The 19,296-nt window shown below is 41.8% G+C and overlaps 1 protein-coding gene across 2 annotated transcripts in view; it reads left to right on the forward strand.

Annotated features, from left to right (window-relative positions):
• The window catches only part of kiz (kizuna centrosomal protein), a 181,974-nt gene that overhangs the window by 45,775 nt on the left and 116,903 nt on the right, over positions 1–19,296 (forward strand). For both annotated transcript variants that reach the window (XM_051925558.1, XM_028797521.2), the window contains 2 exons: positions 1,082–1,640; positions 2,403–2,679. In XM_051925558.1, coding sequence (XP_051781518.1) covers positions 1,082–1,640; positions 2,403–2,679 — 836 coding nt within the window. The remainder of the gene's footprint in view (positions 1–1,081; positions 1,641–2,402; positions 2,680–19,296) is intronic.

The following is a 19,296-nucleotide window of genomic DNA, read 5'->3' on the forward strand; positions in this document are numbered from 1 at the left end:
TCCCTGCTGGTGTATCAGTATAAATGATGTAGTTCAAGGCCATAGCTGCTTATTCCTTCACTTAAACCAGTTAAAGCTCTTTCAGATGAAATGTCTAAGACATCTCATAATAACTTGGAGCATGCTGTCTAGAGCAGTCACTTGTGACCATGTGCAAACCCCCCCTTAGCTTGCAGACATTGTAATGAGGAAAATGGTACCATCACTCCATTATGCATAGAAGCCATTGCTGGCAGTGTGCATGTCCCTTAGGCTGCAGCATTCATTAAGAAAAGCTTACCGGGCTGAAAGCTGGAAGCAGATGATAACGGGATATGATTTTCATATTTAATACATTCCTTGGAAGAGCACGCGCGTGCCGCAGATTGATAGAAGAATCAATTGCTACTTTAGTAAAACACTTTCTACTTTGCCCTGCAGCTACCGATGGAATCACTCAGCCAAGAAATTAACTTTTTTTCCTTTTACCTACTTTGTGGATCTGCTGGGTAGGCTGCATGGTTTACAGTGAATGTTATTAAGCAGCTAACTGTTTGGTATTTAAGACTCTTATCAGAAAAGAAACAGAAGCATTGCTTTTTGTTATTATGTTGGGAAGAAGATTTTAGCTTCCCCCCTTGGTGCCTTAGCCGACATTAATCACAACTAACATAAAGGATTGTTAATAAGATTAAAAGTTAAAACATTGATCTTGCAACATTCTTCTGAAACAGTTTTGAAAAGAAAACTAACCTTGACCCAGAAAAGGCCACTGCATTCGTGCAAGCAACATTACAAATACAAAAATATATTCCTCTCACTCTGAATAAAGCATATTTTAAAAAAAATTTGTAAAGAACACAGTATTAATTCAAATAATTATAACTGTTTTTGAATGATTATTGTGGTCCATTTTATTGATCATCTATCTTTGTATTGTATAAATATTTTGTTTTTATAACACCATATATAATTATTGAAATTTTTTATTTTTATTTTAATCAAATTCGTTTGTGCTTAAAGTTAGTTAGTAAATAGTAAGTCTGTATTCATTAATAAATAAATACATTTTCATAAATACATACTTTCTGTTTCTGTTAAGGTCAAGCAGTTTCCAGGAGCCTCTGCTACTGATGTCACAACAGATTTCACTGAGGGGCTTTACCAGCCTGCAGTTATCTTTATGGGTCGCCAAACATCAACTCTTTCAGATCCTCCAATCAAACTGCCAACAGAACATTTTACTAGACATATTTCTCTGTTACATGAACAGGAGAAGGTGGATAGCTGCAACACTTCAACAGTGGTTTCAAAAACAAAGAACATAATGCCTTTATCCAGTAATGTATACAACGTGGAGGTTAATTCAATTGACAGCTCTTCTTTAGGACCTGCAACCAATATAAAATCTTTTAGATCTGAAACAAACAATGTTTCCACTAAGCCAACAGTCGTTGTGGAAGAAGAATCTGGTTCTCCTGAACACGGTGATGACCTATTGTCGCCAGAGCAACATCCAACATTCCATTCTGAAAATTACATCATAAATAATAATATTTCAGTGGAAAAAAAACAAATGCAGAGTCAATCTACAGAGAGTGAAATTCCTAATACATTTCAGTCAGTCCCTGTTTCAAGTAATCATTCCAAAAGTGATTTAGGTATGAGATCATTTTTTATGTGCAATATGCAGTTTTGCATTATATACATATATAACTTTAATGACAAATAATAATTTTGGTGTGCTATTTTAATAAGTTTATTTTTTAACCATTCTGATGTACAGATTTTGAAGTGTATCAATATGGAATAACTTTTTTCATGAATAAGTCTTACAATTACACTATTTTACTTTATATAAAAATAAAAAAAAAATCAATGTTTACCCGGGCGGCACGGTGGCGCAGTGGGTAGTGCTGCTGCCTTGCAGTTAGGAGACCCAGGTTCACTTCCCAGGTCCTCCCTGCGTGGAGTTTGCATGTTCTCCCCGTGTCTGCGTGGGTTTCCTCTGGGTACTCCGGTTTCCTCCCACAGTCCAAAGACATGCAGGTTAGGTGCATTGGCGAATCTAAATTGTCCCTAGTGTGTGTGTGTGTGTGTGTGTGTGTGTGTGTGTATGTACGTATACGCCCCCTGTGGTGGCCCTGGGTTTGTTTCCTGCTTTGCGCCCTGTGTTGGCTGGGATTGGCTCCAGCAGACCCCCGTGACCCTGTAGTTAAGATATAGCGGGTTGGATGATGGACTGATGGATGTTTACCCTGATGTGTGAGTTGGTTTATGTAATGTAAATAATAGTGTATTTTCAATTAAGTCTATCCCTAGTTAAACCTACTTGGAAAAAGAATATCAAAAGAAAATAGGTTGTAATGTCTGAAGTATTAGTTGTTAGCAATTAATTTCCTAACCATACTATTTAATTACAGGAAAAGACCATAAGAGCAGTCCAAAAATACATTCAAAGCCTGAAATTCCCGAACAGCAAAAGGACGAAGACTCTGAAAGTGATCTTACTGTTTCAGTGAGTGAGGATGATGATGAAGATTATTATCAAGATGAAACTGTGGTTAGAAATGTTACAATAGTGAAGTCTGACCTTTCAAAAAATAATAATTTTTACACTATGGAAGATTCAATGACACAAGAGTGGAAACCTACCAGCAATGTTGAAAATGAAAATGGCATATCTTCACTTCACAAAGGGTAAGTTTGTCATTAAAACAATAGATAACAGTATGCCTTGGTTAATGTTATTTGGTTATATATATATATATATATATATATATATATATATATATATATATATATATATATAATATAATATTGTCACAAAGATGAGACATAGTCACATAAAGGTTTGGGGCACCCACCCGTATAATTTGTTCTCCTGGCTGAAAAGTTGCTTATTTAAAGTATACAGCACTGATGTGCACACAACCGAGTCCAAAACAAGACTGAGGGAATAGGGAAAAGGTGCAGGCTTTTAAAGGGGGAGACAGGAAGTGAGATCATAAGGATCGGGCTCATGTTCTTCAGCCATTGGTTCGAGTCCAAACGTGACATCACAGGAGCTGGAGCCGGTAAGGTCTCCTTCCATTGGCTCAGTACCGGAAGTGACGACAAGAGAGCCAGGTGGAATCTCCCATGAATGATCTACAGGAAAGGGAGAAAAAGAGTTGGTGCACTCTGCCACATCCCGGCATGCCTCAGAACTGCCTTTACTCAAGCCCTTTAGCTGCCTCCCATGCGCACGTGTGTGACATAAATATATATAATATTGTAAAAGAATGACTTAGAGAGCATAAAGGTTTGGGGTTTTCCGGCCCCGTATACTGTAACAAAATAATATTTTTTATAAACAAAAGTTTTTCCACAATTGGCATTCATAACACAGCCGCCAAGATGGCGGAGTGGGGAACATTTATCATGAGGGACTGGAAATAGGAGAATGGACTGCTGGGAGGGAACCGTGATGGATGCTGGGATTGTTGACGTCATCGGGGAGCAACAGAGGGAAGGCGGAAGTGCTGGTATGTTTTCATGTAGTCTGGGTGGACTTATGGCAGCGGTGCGTCTTTCTTTCTGCAGAGATAAAGAGAGAGAGGTTAGTACCCCGCCATTCCCTTCTGGCATGTGGTTTCATGTTACACTTTGGGTCGTAAGCGCGCGTGCGTGACATGACCCCTCCCTCAGCCCAGACCCATCGGGTCGGGCGGACCGAACCGAGAGGTCGTGAACCCGGGAGAGGGCATCAGCATTGGCTTGAAGGTGGCCCCGGCGATAAGTAACGGTAACATAGGGCTGCAGGTCCAAAAACCACCTGGTGACTCGGGGGTTCGACACCTTATGCAGGGCCATCCACTGGAGAGCGGCATGGTCTGTCACTAGAGTGAACTTGCGACCCAACAGATAGTACCGTAGATGAGTCACCGCCCGCTTAATGGCCAAAGCTTCCCTCTCCACTGCCGCATACCTGGTCTCCCGGTCCAACAGTTTCCGGCTCAGGTATATTATGGGGTGTTCGACACCATCAACGCTTTGTCCGAAGCGTCGGTCTGGAGAATAAAGGGTAAATAGAAATCTGGAGTGTTTAATATAGGTGCCGATGTCAGGGCCTTCTTTAGGTCACTGAATGCATGTTCTGCTTTATCGTTCCATACCACATATACAGGGGCCATTTTCTTTGTGAGATTTGTCAAGGACGCTGCCCTCTCAGAGAAATGGGTGACAAACCGGCGATAATACCCCGCTAACCCCAAGAAGGCCTGCACCTGTTTCTTGGTATTTGGACGGGGCCATTCGAGGATGTCTTTTATTTTGGAACATTGTGGCTTCACCTGTCCCCCGTCCCACTAGGTAGCCTAAATATTTGGCCTCCCTCAAGCCAAAGAAACACTTGCGGGGATTGATGCGGAGACTGGCCTTCGCTAGCGTTGCGAGGACGGCGTACACCTGCAGTATATGTTCCTCCCAGGTGCCGGAATAAATGACGATGTCATCTAGGTAGGCGGCACAGTGGGGCTAGTGGGGCCGGAGCACTCTGTCTACCAGACGTTGGAAGGTCGCGGGGGCCCTGCGCAGTCCAAATGGGAGGACCTTATCCTGCCAATGTCCACTAGGGGTACTAAAGGCTGTTTTCTCTTTTGCGGATGCCGTTAAGGGAATTTGCCAGTACCCTTTGGTCATGTCAAGTGTAGTCAGATACTGAGCCCTACCCAAGCATTCAAGTAGGTCATCCACCCGAGGCATGGGATAGGCATCGAATTTGGAGACCTGATTAAGACGTCTAAAGTCGTTACAGAATCTCCAGAAACCATCTGGTTTGGAAACGAGGACGATAGGACTGGACCAGGGACTATAACTCTCCTCAATGATATCCATGTCCAACATCCGCTGGATTTCCAGCTCTACCTCCGTACGTTTTGCCTCGGAGATCAGATAGGGTCTCTCCCTAACTACCACCCCAGGCTCTGTATTGATGTGCTCAATCAGTGAAGTACGGCCAGGTGTCTCGCTAACCACTTCGGGGACGGCCCAGATCACTTGTTCCAGCTCCCGCCGTTGATAAGGTGTTAAGTCTGGACAGAGGTTAAGGGATGATTTTTCTGAGAAAAGGGAGAGGGCTGTACCAGAGGTCGGAGGGTCCTCCCGATCTCTCCACGGCTTCAGTAAGTTCACGTGATACACCCTCTCGCTCGGTCGAAGGTTCGGTTGTTTCACCAAATAGTTGACGAGCCCCTTTCTCTCCTTGACCTCATATGGGCCCTGCCAATGAGCCAGCAATTTGGAGTGGGATGAGGGTACGAGTACCATTACACGGTCCCCAGTGTGGAATTCCCTGAGAACGGCGTTCCGATTGTAACACCGGGCTTGCGCTGTTTGAGCACGAACCATGTGTTCTTTTAGAATAGGTTGAATCTTATTCATTCTATCACGCAGCTGCACGATGTATTCCAACACATTAGTGGTGGGAAGAACCTCCGCTTCCCAACCTTCCTTTAATATATCCAAAAGTCCCCGGGGTTGGCGTCCATATAGAAGCTCAAAAGGGGAGTAACCCGTGGAGGCTTGCGGCACCTCCCGGTAAGCAAAAAGCACGAGAGGCAAAAAAAGCTCATCCCAGTTCCTACCGTTCGCGCTGACTACCTTACGTAACATCTGTTTAAGCGTCTGATTAAAGCGCTCTACCAATCCGTCTGTTTGCGGGTCGTAGACAGATGTTTTAATATGTTTAATATGGAGCAACTTGGCCACCTCCCTGAACGTATCCGAAGTAAAGGGAGTACCTTGGTCCGTGAGGACTTCTTTAGGTATTCCCACTCTAGAAAAAAGTTTGACCAATTCCCGTGCGATATTTTTTGAATTGGCGGAGCGTAACGGCACCGCCTCTGGATACCGAGTTGCGTAATCAACCGTGACTAATATATATTTCTAGCCACGGTTCGAAGGCTCCAGGGGTCCAACAAGATCTATACTGATCCTTGCAAAGGGAATGTCAACCAGGGGAATAGGAACGAGAGGAGCCTTCTAGGTATCTGACGGGTCTGGCACTCCGGGCAGGATTGACAGAAACGTCGAACCTCCTCATTTATTCCCGGCCAATAGAAACGCAGTTTTATTCTCTCTAGCGTCTTTTCGGTCCCTAGATGGGCACCTAGGAGGTGGGCATGTGCAAGTTCGCTAACCTCCCACCGGAAGGTTTGCGGAACTAACAACAACTTCCGCACCCCGCCTTCGTGACTCGCGACCCGATATAACAGATCATTTTCCAACACAAAGTAGGGCTTCGGTGGCAGGGAACTAACTGCCTGACATTTGGCCATCTACGGAAATAATTGCATTCCTGGCAAACTTCAGGGAATCATCATTCCGCTGTTCTCTTTTAAATGACGCTGGTGTAGATCTAAACTGGTGATTCATACTATCTAAAGGGTCAGTATGCTCGGGGGCGTTATCGCTTCTTCGGCTTGGGCCCTCATCCGGGTTCATTTCCGGGTCAGGGTCCAATTCCATAGAGTCTTCCCCCCCGGCTGCTTACGTCATTGCTGTTTACCTGTATGCATGGCGTGGGAGCCTCGGGGATGGCGACAGGAGTGGTTTTCTTTCTACCGCTTTTATTATATGACCAGTCGTGTCCCAAAATGACTGGAAAGGGGGGCTCGGGCAACCGACAATTGACTCAGCTCGCCCTTCCAGGAAATATAACATCTTGCGGACCGGTACGACCTGGTCTCCCCGTGTACATAAGCCACGCTCACATACTGATTCAGCCATTGTTGCGGTAGAATATAATGGCGAGCGACAATGGTTATGTTGCTGCCAGTATCAAATAAGGCAAGTACAGAATGACCATTTATCAAAACCACTCCCGTATTAGGAATAGCCAGGGGGTTTGACAGAGCACAGTACCTCTCCGTAGTGGCCCAAGTGCAGTCCATCGGCTCTTGATTGAGGGGACAGGTTGGCAAAAGGTGGCCAACCTCTCTGCACTTGAAACAGTGCGGCAGACCCGGCTTTTCCCTGGGCTTCATCGGAGCTTCTGCCGCGCGACGGGCAGGCTCGGGGTGGACGGCCCGTCCCTGTCGAGCTCCACGAGCCGGCTTTTCCGACCCGCCGGTTCGGTGTACCGCGAGCTGACGCTCCAGGACTTCTAGGAGCCCTTTCATATCCTTATAAGGATGTCTTCGGACCTACTGGGCAAGATAACCTGGCATGGCGTTGACTAACCCCTCACACGCAACCTGCTCAACTACTCGGTGTGCTTGGGGGCCTTCTGGCCTTAGCCAGTGACCCATCTTGCCCCAGAAGTCAAAAGCCTGGGCTCGGGCAGGTTGATCGGGGTCGAATTGCCAGTTTCTCCACTCACTTGCCTGCTGGTCCGAGGTAATGCCGTAGCGGCTAAGGCTCTCTGGTTTTAGGAGGTCATAATTCGCGGCCTCCTCCTCGGGGAGGTCGTAATAGGCCCACTGCGCAGCGCCCTTCAGGTACGGAGCCAAAACGGACGCCCATTCTGCCCGCGGCCACTGATTCCGAGAGGCTGTCCTCTCAAAGATGCCCAAATATTATTCGAAGTCATCTGCGTCTGACAGCGGGACAATTGGAGGAGGCGGAGGTCAAGCGGGCACTGGTTTTACCGATTCAGCGGCGGTCAGCCTAGCCTTGGTTTCCTCCAATTCTCGCTGCATCGCGGCGTGTTCTAACTGCAGGGTTTGTATCTGGGATGCCATCCCTGTCAAAATGGTGTTCAGGTCCTGTCCTTCTGACGTTTTACGGACTCTTCAATCCTGCTGGCTACGCCACTGTAAAAGAATGACTCAGAGAGCATAAAGGTTTAGGGTTTTCCGGCCCCGTATACTGTAACAAAAGAATATTTTTTTTATAAACAAAAGTTTTTCCACAATTGGCATTTATAACACAGCCGCCAAGATGGCGGAGTGGGGAACATTTATCATGAGGGACCGGAAATAGGAGAATGGACTGCTGGGAAGGAACCGTGATGGATGCTGGGATTCTTGACGTCATCGGGGAGCGACAGAGGGAAGGCAGAAGTGCTGGTATGTTTTCATGTAGTCTGGGCGGACTCATGGCAGCGGTGCATCTTTCTTTCTGCAGAGATAAAGAGAGAGAGGTTAGTACCCCGCCATTCCCTTCTGGCATGCGGTTTCATGTTACACTTTGGGTCGTTACGCGGCTCCCTAAGCGCGCGTGGGTGACAATAATTATATATATATATATATATATATATATATATATATACACACACACACAGTACTGTGCAAAAGTTTTAGGCAGGTGTGAAAAAATGCTGTAAACAAAGAATGGTTTCAGAAATATAAATAATGATTGTTTATTGTTATCAATTTACAAAATGCAAAGTGAGCGAACAAAAGAAAAATCTAAATCAAATCAATATTTGGTGTTACTACCTTTTGCCTTCAAACCAGCATCAATTCTTATAGGTACACTTGCACAAAGTCAGGGATTTTGTAGGATTATAGTCAGGTGTATGATCAACCAATTATACCAAACAGGTGCTAATGATTATCAATGTCACATGTAGGTTAAAACACAGTCATTAACTGAAACAGAAACAGCTGTGTAGGAGGCTTAAAACTGGGTGAGGAACAGCCAAACTCTGCTACCAAGGTGAGGGTGTGGAGGACAGTTTCATGTCATGGCAAGATTGAGCACAGCAACAAGACACAAGGTAGTTATACTGCATCAGCAAGGTCTCTCCCAGACAAAGATTTCAAAGCAGACTGGGGTTTCAAGATGTGCTGTTCAAGCTCTTTTGAAGAAGCACAAAGAAATGGGCAACGTTGAGGATTGTAGATGCAGTGGTCGGCCAAGGAAACTTAGTGCAGCAGATGAAAGACACATCAAGCTTATTACCCTTCAAAATTGGAAGATGTGCAGCAGTGCCATCAGCTCAGAACTGGCAGAAACCAGTGGGACCCAGGTACACCCATCTACTGTCTGGAGAAGTCTGGTCAGAAGTGGTCTTCATGGAAGAGTTGCAGCCAAAAAGCCATACCTCTGACATGGAAACAAGGCCAAGCCACTCAAGTATGCATGAAAACATAGGAACTGGGGTGCAGAAAAATGGCAGCAGGTGCTCTGGACTGATGAATCAAAATTTTGGCAGTTTGTTCGTTGAAGGGCTGGAGAGCGGTGCAATAATGAGTGTCTGTAGGCAACAGTGAAGCATAGTGGAGGTTCCTTGAATGTTTGGGGCTGCATTTCTGCAAATGGAGTTGGAGATTTGGTCAGGATTAATGGTGTTCTCAATGCTGAGAAATACAGGCAGATACTGTACTTATCCATCATGCAGTACCATCAGGTAGGAGTATGATTGGCCCCAAATTTATTCTGCAGCAGGACAACGACCCCAAACATACAGCCAAAGTCATTAAAAACTATCTTCAGCGTAAAGAAGAACAAGAAGTGATGGTATGGCTCCCACAGAGCCCTGATCTCAACATCATCGAGTGTGTCTGGGATTACATGAAGAGACAGAAGGATGTGAGGAAGCCTACATCCACAGAAGATCTGTGGTTAGTTCTCCAAGATGTCTGGAACAACCTGCCAGCCGAGTTCCTTCAAAAACTGTGTGCAAGTGTACCTAGAAGAATTGATGCTGTTTTGAAGGCAAAGGGTGGTCACACCAAATATTGATTTGATTTAGATTTCTCTTTTGTTCATTCACTGCATTTTGTTGATTGATGAAAATAAATGATTAACACTTCCATTTTTGAAAGCATTCTTTGTTTGCAGCATTTTTTTCACACCTGCCTAAAATGGCTTCTACAGTACTGTGTATATATGTGTGTGTGTGTATGTATATATATATATATATATATATATATATATATATATATATATATATATATATGTATGTATATATATATATGTATATATATATATATGTATATAATATAATTTTTTTTTTTTTTTTTTTGCTTAGTAAGTAAAATGTTATGGATAAACTGGTCAATGTTTTTGGTGAGTTTTAGAGGTAATACAGCAATATTGTTTATCTTTCCCTCAATTACTTTTCATCTAAAATTTAATAAGGAATATGAATTTGTTTTTTTCACTGTCACACTGCCGATTCTAATTCAATCAGACATGGTTGGGATTAGCAGGGCCTGTATATTCCCAAATTCTTCTTACTTTCTTGACACGCACCAACATTAAACATGTGTCAAACAAAGAAAGTGTTTAAACTTCATTTTAATTTATATTATGTACCACATTGCATGTTTGTTTGGTATGCCATTATCTTTATTTTTATTTGTTTCCTTTATAGTTGGAAACTATCGCCAATCAGTTCATTGGAGTTGTTTTATTTTATCTTTCCAAAAGAAAAATTCTGAAGGTGATTAAAATGCTGCCAATATTCCAAAATAAGTCCGGAAAGAGTGACATTGTATTGATTCATTCAAGTACAGTATAATCCAGTCTATGGTGCATTAGGTTTGGATTTGCAGTCACAGATATGGAAAATGCACGGTTTAATAAAGTTTACTGAACGTTAGAAAAGCAGTATGGAAGACTAAGCTGGCTTCTTTTCAGTTTTTGCTCACCTTTTAGAATTTGACCACTTTCATCTTCTGTATTTGAGCAATATTTGAAGGCTCACACAAGATAACTTCCTACTTATAGTTATGGAGAGAGATCTTTGTTTTGTTTGAACAGAAGTCTTTTTTTCAGAAAGAATAACTCCAACATTGTGCCTCTTACTAAAGTGGTTTATATGTGGACAATTTACCGTATTTTTCGTACCATAAGACGCACTTTTTTTTCCCCAAAAGTGGGGGGAAAATGAGGGTGCGTCTAATAGTCCGAATGCTGTCCAGTAAGGCTGTTGTAAATGGATACAGTGGACGCTTGACTTACGAACTCAATTCGTTCGCGAGGGCTGGTTGTAAGTCAAGTTGGTTGTAAGTCAAGACTATTTTTCCCTTAAGAAATAATGGAAATACCCATAATGTGTTCCGAACCTCCCACAGCAACACTTACTTAACCTTTTCATAGTAAAAAAGGGTTGTATAATGTGCATAATTTACCAAAACACTAATAATTTTTCTAATGTACTAACCAAAACGTTATAAGAAGTGCCTAGCCTACCAGAAACAACAATTTCATACTGTACTCACCATTTAATTTGACATGTTTGGGCTGCAGGAAGGGAGGAGGAGGAGGAGAATGAAATGGAAGGTGGTTATTGTTTGGAAGGAGCCTCCTTATACAAATCTTTTCTTTGTAAAACTGTCGAGATGGTGGATTGTGACATGCTGTACATATTAGCGAGATCGGTCACACGAACACCACTCTCATATTTCCGCACAATGTCCTTCGTTTCAATTGTGATCGCTTTCTTTACCTTCATTACCTTCTCTTCCTTTCTTAGCAAATATTGAAATAAATATATAAATTTATATAAAGATATAAATCACTGCACTGACCGAAATTATGACTGACGCTTACGAACGCTCTCGGCTGTTTGTTTACAATCGCGCAAGCGGATACACGTGACCGCATGTCAGGCCGGTCGTTTATCAAGGGGTGTCCTATGCGCTGTCGCCTGCTGCTGCGTTCGCTTACTATCGCTTACGGTACTTACAATTTACAGTTCAGGTGCTGGAGGTGATGTCAGCTCTCCCCGCCCCTCATAGCTACAGCTGCTCAATCAGCAACGCCATCCGGACGGACGCCGAGGGAACGCCCGCCCACCACTCATGGACACACCAAACCAATCAGGTGCTGGAAGTGATGTCAGACCTCCCCGCCCCTCGTTGCCAGAGTTGCTCAATCAGCGATGGCGTACGGACAGGCGCCGAGGCAATGCCCGCCCACCACTCTCAGACATGCCACACACCCTGCATCAAATGATGTGAAAGGAGGCGGGATAGCATCCACCAACAGTAAGAGTCGGATGACTCGATGGCGATGACGGCGCGAAGTGGGGAGGGGGAAGGACTTAATGTACTGGTACCTGAGAAAATAAAAGATTATTAAAACCATGACAGCCTGTGACAGTCGTCTCCCTTTCTCCCTCTGCCTGCTTCTTACTGTGCTGGTACTAATGTGCTGCTCCATGTCCAGCTTGTTGCAGCTGTGTCCGTGAGAGCACTGCATTTCCCGCCTCCTGGAGTCTCAATGGTCAGTCAGTCATTCAGATGACATGATCAGCACAGCTCACGCCTCCCCTGTGTGTGTGTGTGTGTGTGTGTGTGTGACACTGATTGACTGACTGACAGGATCAGATCATCAAGGACAGGTCCAGACAGGAGGATTCAAATCCATCACCAGAGTTGTTCTAGGTACCGTACTTCTACAACAAAATGTGTTTAAACAAAAAACAAATGTACAGTGGTATATTAAAAAAAATAAAAATAAAAAAAGCCCTGCCTAGGTGCTTTTTTAAAGGGCACTAACCAGCAGCACTTACAAAACAAAATAAAGGCATGATCAGCATCTATGCACTGCATAGTTACTGCTTTTTCTACTCACCCATCCGTGGAGCCGCTGTTCGCCCTGTCACCTGCTCCATTTGGCGGAGCACGGGTTCGTCCAGTCGGCCTCTTGATTGGCCGGCCGGGACTATGTGATGCCGCTCAGTGCCCTGACAGACAGGGTATCCTTCAATAAGGGCGCGCACAAAAAGGCGAGCTTCAAAAGGGCAACCTCAATTGAGCACGGCATTTTAATATTCTTGCTTTCGCCTTTTTATACGTTCAGTTATTGCCTTTATCTAATAAATTTTCTGTAATAATTTTGTTGCGTTTGCCTTTATTCGCTGCGCCCAATTGAGGTTGCCCTTTTGAAGCTCACCTTTATTTACGCGTGCCTTTATTCGCCGCGCCAAATTGAGGTTGCTCTTTTGAAGCTCGACTTTTTGTGCGCGCCCTTATTGAATAGAACCCCCTGACAAGCAGGCAAGGAGCCCGTCATGGCAGAAGAGACACACATAGTCTCTCCTGCCATGCAAAGCCCTGCCTGTCGGGCTGGTTGGTGCCCTTTAATAGTAATATGGCTTAGTGATGCATGGATTAAGACTTACAGTAACCCATGTGCATCGCCAAGCGGTATGAGTCAAATTATTGATGTGTACGGTAATATGTATCATAACAACTGACAGTTCTTTCATTACTGTATTTTCCTCAGAAAAACACCAATTCTCTAACGGTACAAAATGTCAAAGACGAGAAGATTAGCATATAAAATTCCGTTTAAACTGGAGGTAGTAAAATATGCAAAAGAACATGGAAACAGAGCAGCGGAGAGACATTTTGGGTCACCTCCAACTGAAAAAATGATAAGAGAGTGGAGGAAACAGGAGGATCAGCTGCAAAAACTTGATAAAACTACTGGTAAGCACACTTTTCGTGGGCATGTTGCAAAATGGCCACAGTTAGAAATTGACATGAAAGAATGGATCACACGTCACCGGAATATGGGCTTCTCAGTTTCTACAAAAATGATCGTCTATGAAGCCAAACGCATTGCTGCAGAGAAAGGCATTAAGGATTTTACTGGCTCACCATCATGGTGCTACAGATTTATGAAGAGAAGCGGTCTTGCTATGCGCACTAAAACAAGAATTGCACAAAAAATGCCACAAGAATATGAATCGAAGATTCTGTCTTTTCATAAATTTGTAATTAATGCTAGGAAAAAAAATGATTTTCCAATGGACCAGATTGGGAATATGGATGAAGTCCCGCTAACCTTTGATGTGCCATCTAATAAGACGGTTGACCTCAAAGGTGCCAAAACAATAACTGTGAAAACCTCAGGACATGAGAAAACACATTACACTGCTGTGTTGTCCTGCTGTGCTGACGGCACCAAATTGCCACCGATGCTAATTTTCAAAAGGAAAACTTTTCCAAAAGATGTTATTACACGAGGAGTTGTTGTGCATGTTCATGAAAAAGGATGGATGGATGAAAATGGAATGAAAGTATGGATTGAAAAAGTGTGGTCCAAACGTCCTGGAGGGCTTCTGAAAAAATCTGCTTTATTAGTGCTTGACCAGTTCAGAGCACATATTAGCGAAACAACAAAAAACAGATTTAAAGAGGTGAAGACTCATCTAGCTGTAATTCCTGGGGGTCTTACCAGCCAGTTGCAACCTCTCGACGTTTCAATCAACAAACCATTTAAAGTCTTTATGAGAGAAGAGTGGAACAAATGGATGGCTGCTGGGAATCATGATCTGACTCCTACTGGACGAATGAAGAGGCCCACTATCACTCAAGTTTGTGAATGGGTTAAAACATCGTGGCAGTCAGTGAAGGAGGATATCATTGCACGATCATTCAAAAAATGTGGCATTAGCAATGTCTTAGATGGAACTGAAGATAATATCATATATGAAGATAGTGAAGAAAGTGATATAAGTGATTGTGAGCAACTGAGCTTTATAAATTCTGACACTAGTGATGATGAGTTTTTGGGGTTTCCAGAAAACTAGAAAAGTGCTTGAGCCTCTTAAGTCTTTTCTCATTTGTTAATGGAAGTGATGATGGTTCTTAACACCACTGTTGAGTTTACGCTGTTAAATATTACCATATTTTGTTATATTCTAATAAATATTTTAGTATATCAGTACTATTTGGTTCAGAATATTTTTTTCTTGTTTTCCTGCTCTAAAAACTGGGTGCGTCTTATGGTCAGGTGCGTCTTATGGTCCGAAAAATACGGTAAATTCAGTTAACCTGCAATTCAATACAGTAATCCCTCGCTACTTCGCGGTTCACTTTTCGCGGATTCACGACTTCGCGGATTTTATATGTAAGCATATCTAAATATATAACGCGGATTTTTCGCTGCTTCGCGGGTTTCTGCGGACAATGCGTCTTTTTACTTCTGGTACTTGCTATCTCAGTTGGTTTGCCCAGTTGATTTCATACAAGAGATGCTATTGGCAGATGGCTGAGAAGCTACCCAATCAGAGCACGCAGTTAAGTTCCTGTGTGCTGCTGATTGGCTCAGCGACGGAGTGTTGCATTAACCAGGAAGTCTCATCTCACTCATTCAGCATTAACGTGCTACTGATTCAGGGGCCGTGTCCAAGCGCCAACAGAAGATGCAAATGACTGCAGAAAAGGTAAACGTTTTGGATATGTTGAAGGAAGGGAACAGCTACACCATTACAGCATCAATGAGTCCACGATTCTTTTTATTTAAAAAGGAGGTAAAGCATATAAGATCTACGGCCGCAGCGTCCTTTAACCAGGGCGCAAAACGAGTTGCAAGTGGACGTGATAAGGCAGTAGTCTGGATGGAATCTGCTTTAGGAATCTTTGCAACAAGGTCGACGACGTCATGACCGCCTACAAGCTGCTACATGTACTTCGCTATACAGTAAGTGTAAACTTATCTACCGATTTCATATTGCTTAGCAGTTGTCCCTGTTATTAATAGAGTAAAGGGTGGGTTGTAAACAATACAGGGAGGGCTTAAAAATGTCCAAATACACATTAAATAATTAAATAAATATGGTGTCCCTACTTCGCGGAAATTCAGTTATCGCGGTCGGCTTTGGAACCTATCTCCCGCGATAAGTGAGGGATTACTGTACAGTTGTTCTTGGACGTTTGTGAACCCTTTAGAATTTTCTATATTTCTGCATAAGTATGACCTAAAACATCATCAGATTTTCACTCAAGTCCTAAAAGTACATAAAGAGAAACAAGTTAAACAAACGAGACAAAATATTATACTTGGTCATTTATTTATTGAGGAAAATGATCGAATATTACATATTTGTAAGTGGCAAAAGTATGTGAACCTCTAGGATTAGCAGTTAGTTTGAAGGTGAAATTAGAGTCAGGTATTTTCAATCAATGGGATGACAATCAGGTGTGAATGGGCACCCTGTGTTATTTAAAGAACAGGGATCTATCAAAGTCTGCTCTTCACAACACGTTTGTGGAAGTGTATCATGGCACGAACAAAGGAGATTTCTGAGGACCTCAGAAAAAGAGTTGTTGATGCTAATCAGGCTGGAAAAGGTTACAAAACCATCTCTAAAGAGTTTGGACTACACCCATCCATTGTCAGACAGATTGTGTACAAATGGAGGAAATTCAAGACCATTGTTACCCTCCCCAGGAGTGGTCGACCAATAAAGATCACTCCAAGAGCAAGGCGTATAATAGTCAGCGAGGTCACAAAGGGCCCCAGGGTAACTTCTAAGCAACTGAAGGCCTCTCTCACATTGGCTAATGTTCCTGAGCCCACCATCAACAATGGTGTGCATGGCAGGGTTGCAAGGAGAAAGCCACTGCTCTCCAAAAAAAACATTGCTGCTCGTCTGCAGTTTGCTAAAGATCACGTGGACAAACCAGAAGGCTATTGGAAGAATGTTTTGTGGACGGATGACACCAAAATAGAACTTTTTGGTTTAAATGAAAAGCGTTATGTTTGGAGAAAGGAAAACACTGCATTTCAGCATAAGAACCTTATCCCATCAGTGAAACATGGTGGTGGTAGTATCATGGTTTGTGCCTGTTTTGCTGCATCTGGGCCAGGATGGCTTGCCTTCATTGATGGAACAATGAATTCTGAATTATATGAGAGAAGTCTAAAGGAAAATGTCAGGACATCTGTCCATGAACTGAATCTCAAGAGAAGGTGGGTCATGCAGCAAGACAACGACCCTAAGCACACAAGTCGTTCTACCAAAAAATGGTTAAAGAAGAATAAAGTTAATGTTTTGGAATGGCCAAGTCAAAGTCCTGACCTTAATCCAATTGAAATGTTGTGGAAGGACCTGAAGCGAGCAGTTAATGTGAGGAAACCCACCAACATCCCAGAGTTGAAGCTGTTCTGTACGGAGGAATGGGCTAAAATTCCTCCAAGCCGGTGTGCAGGACTGATTAACAGTTACCGGAAACGTTTAGTTGCAGTTATTGCTGCAAAGGCGGGTCACACCAGATACTGAAAGCAAAGGTTCACATACTTTTGCCACTCACAACTATGTAATATTTGATCATTTTCCTCAATAAATAAATGACCGAGTATAATATTTTTTTCTCATTTGTTTAACTGGTTTATCTTTATGTACTTTTAGGACTTGAATGAAAATCTGATGATGTTTTAGGTCATATTTATGCAGAAATATAGAAAATTCTAAAGGGTTCACAAACTTTCAAGTACAACTGTATTTCTGAAGCTCATATGAATTTTTTGTCAAAAAAGATAAACTTTGAGATAAGAAAATAACAGACATAAAGTTAACATCGTTTGTATCCTAACAAAAATTTTGCAGTGGATCCCTCCTGTTTATGACTGTTTCCCAAATAAATTTAGATACCAATCCCAAAAATGCAGACTTTTTACTGTTCACTTGTTACACTGAAAATTTTAGATTTGGCTGCTATGTACTTCAGTTACAATAGATAGGTCTGGTGTCCTTTTGGATTCATGTCAGATATTCATATCCAAAATTCTGACAATGAGCAACATTGAAACTTCTTCATTTAGAAGAGCTGGTAGTACTAACTGAAAAGCAAAATGAGTTGATGTCAATGAAAAAGAGCTGATTAAACATAGACCCAAGAATCACTTTAAATTGTCCATACTGACTGTGACATATTTTAAACAAATAGGGGAATTCTGTACTTGCATTGTACCTTATCAGAATAGTAAAAGTAACTATTCATCAGTTACAGTACAAATGAAAAACTGAGGCCCTTATTTTAAACTAAAAGTGCAAAAATACAGTATAATCAATATGCAGTTTATTGATTTAATGAAAAGGAAACCTGTTTCATGGAAATAATGGTACTTAAAGTGTTTTTAGACAGAGGACAAATTTCAAAAAGTGAAAGATACTATCGACCATGTATGTGAAAAATATTAAAGTTCTAATATATTGCTGGATTTGCATTTCAAAGTTGCAGATTCCTAATAACACCTTGACAATGAAGATAGTATAGCAGCAGTCAGCTTGACAGTGGAGATGCAGCAGACTTCACCAGCCAGATGGAATTAAATCATTGTAATGGCCAGAGGTGGGGCTCTTCAAATAGGCAACAATTTGAATTTAAAAGAGAGACCAACATATTGATCAACAAAGGTTAAACTGCAGACAATTGAGTAAGAAGAAGTGATGAACAAGCAACTGGAAGTAGGTAATCACAACTATCAAACTGGAGTGGAACAGGAAGAGCCAGCACTGAAATAAAGTTGTTACTGTAGTAGAGTTGTTCTCAAGTTTGGTCTTGTAGGACCTCTGCAGGGTTTGTTCCAACCCAATTGCTTAATTAGAAGCCAATCATTGAAAATAAAGGACCTTCTTTTTATTCATTAATGGTTTCATTGTGCCACTTCACGTCATTTTATTTTTTGTTTTGTTTTACACGAATATCATGTAAATGATCTGTGATCTGGAGTAGATTAAGTATTTTAAGTCGTTCATTTTTTCCATTTGTTTTCAAATAATACCTTATTATGAACTTGTATACTTTTAAATGGCAACATAGTTAGAGCTGTTTTTCTCTTGATCAGTCCTGAAGACACACTGTGGTTGCAGATTTTTGTTCCAACCAGTTTCACAATCACAAACCCATTTTATCTCTAATTTATTTCATTATTTAATTAGCTGTTCTTTTTTTTCCTCTGCTCTTATTCTGCATGAATATGGGTGTATTGGTGTGAGATTTACATTTTTATTGTGAAATCTTTATGCTTAGTTTTAAAAGCTTACTTTTTTTTTAATCCTGGTCCTATTAATTCACCTAGTTTCTGTGGACTGTACTCCATTTATTGTAATCCAAGAATGACAATTAACAAGATGAAAAGCAGATACCAGTGTAAAGGACCCTGAAAGGCAGTATTTACCTGTAGCGACCTTGTTCATTAATAAAAATGTTTTAAATAACAAGAACACCAGGAAGAGTGGAGTGAAAATTATAGTGATAAATCCTAAAGGCAAGACAACAACACTAAATTATCCTCAAGTAACATACAGTATATACATTTCTGCTAAATTCCAATAAAAAAGTAATAAATCTAGTTTTGTTATTCATGATTTTTCAACAAAACACAGAAAGTGAGAAATAACCGCTTGCTTAATTAAGGTAGTAATCTAATAATATTTACATATACATTTATTTGCTTAGCGATCACTTTTATCCAAAGCAACTTACAAAAGAGGTCAATATAAACTTCAAAAGAGAAGTTGATGGATTAAAAACCTGTAGCCACAGTATGAACTTGAATTGAGCACAGAGCATAAGATAAGCGGATACATAAAACAGCAGACTTTACCAATTGAAAAGCATTATCCAGGTGTGACTGCTT

Source organism: Erpetoichthys calabaricus, chromosome 3 (assembly GCF_900747795.2).
Source record: "Erpetoichthys calabaricus chromosome 3, fErpCal1.3, whole genome shotgun sequence".
NCBI lineage: Eukaryota > Metazoa > Chordata > Cladistia > Polypteriformes > Polypteridae > Erpetoichthys > Erpetoichthys calabaricus.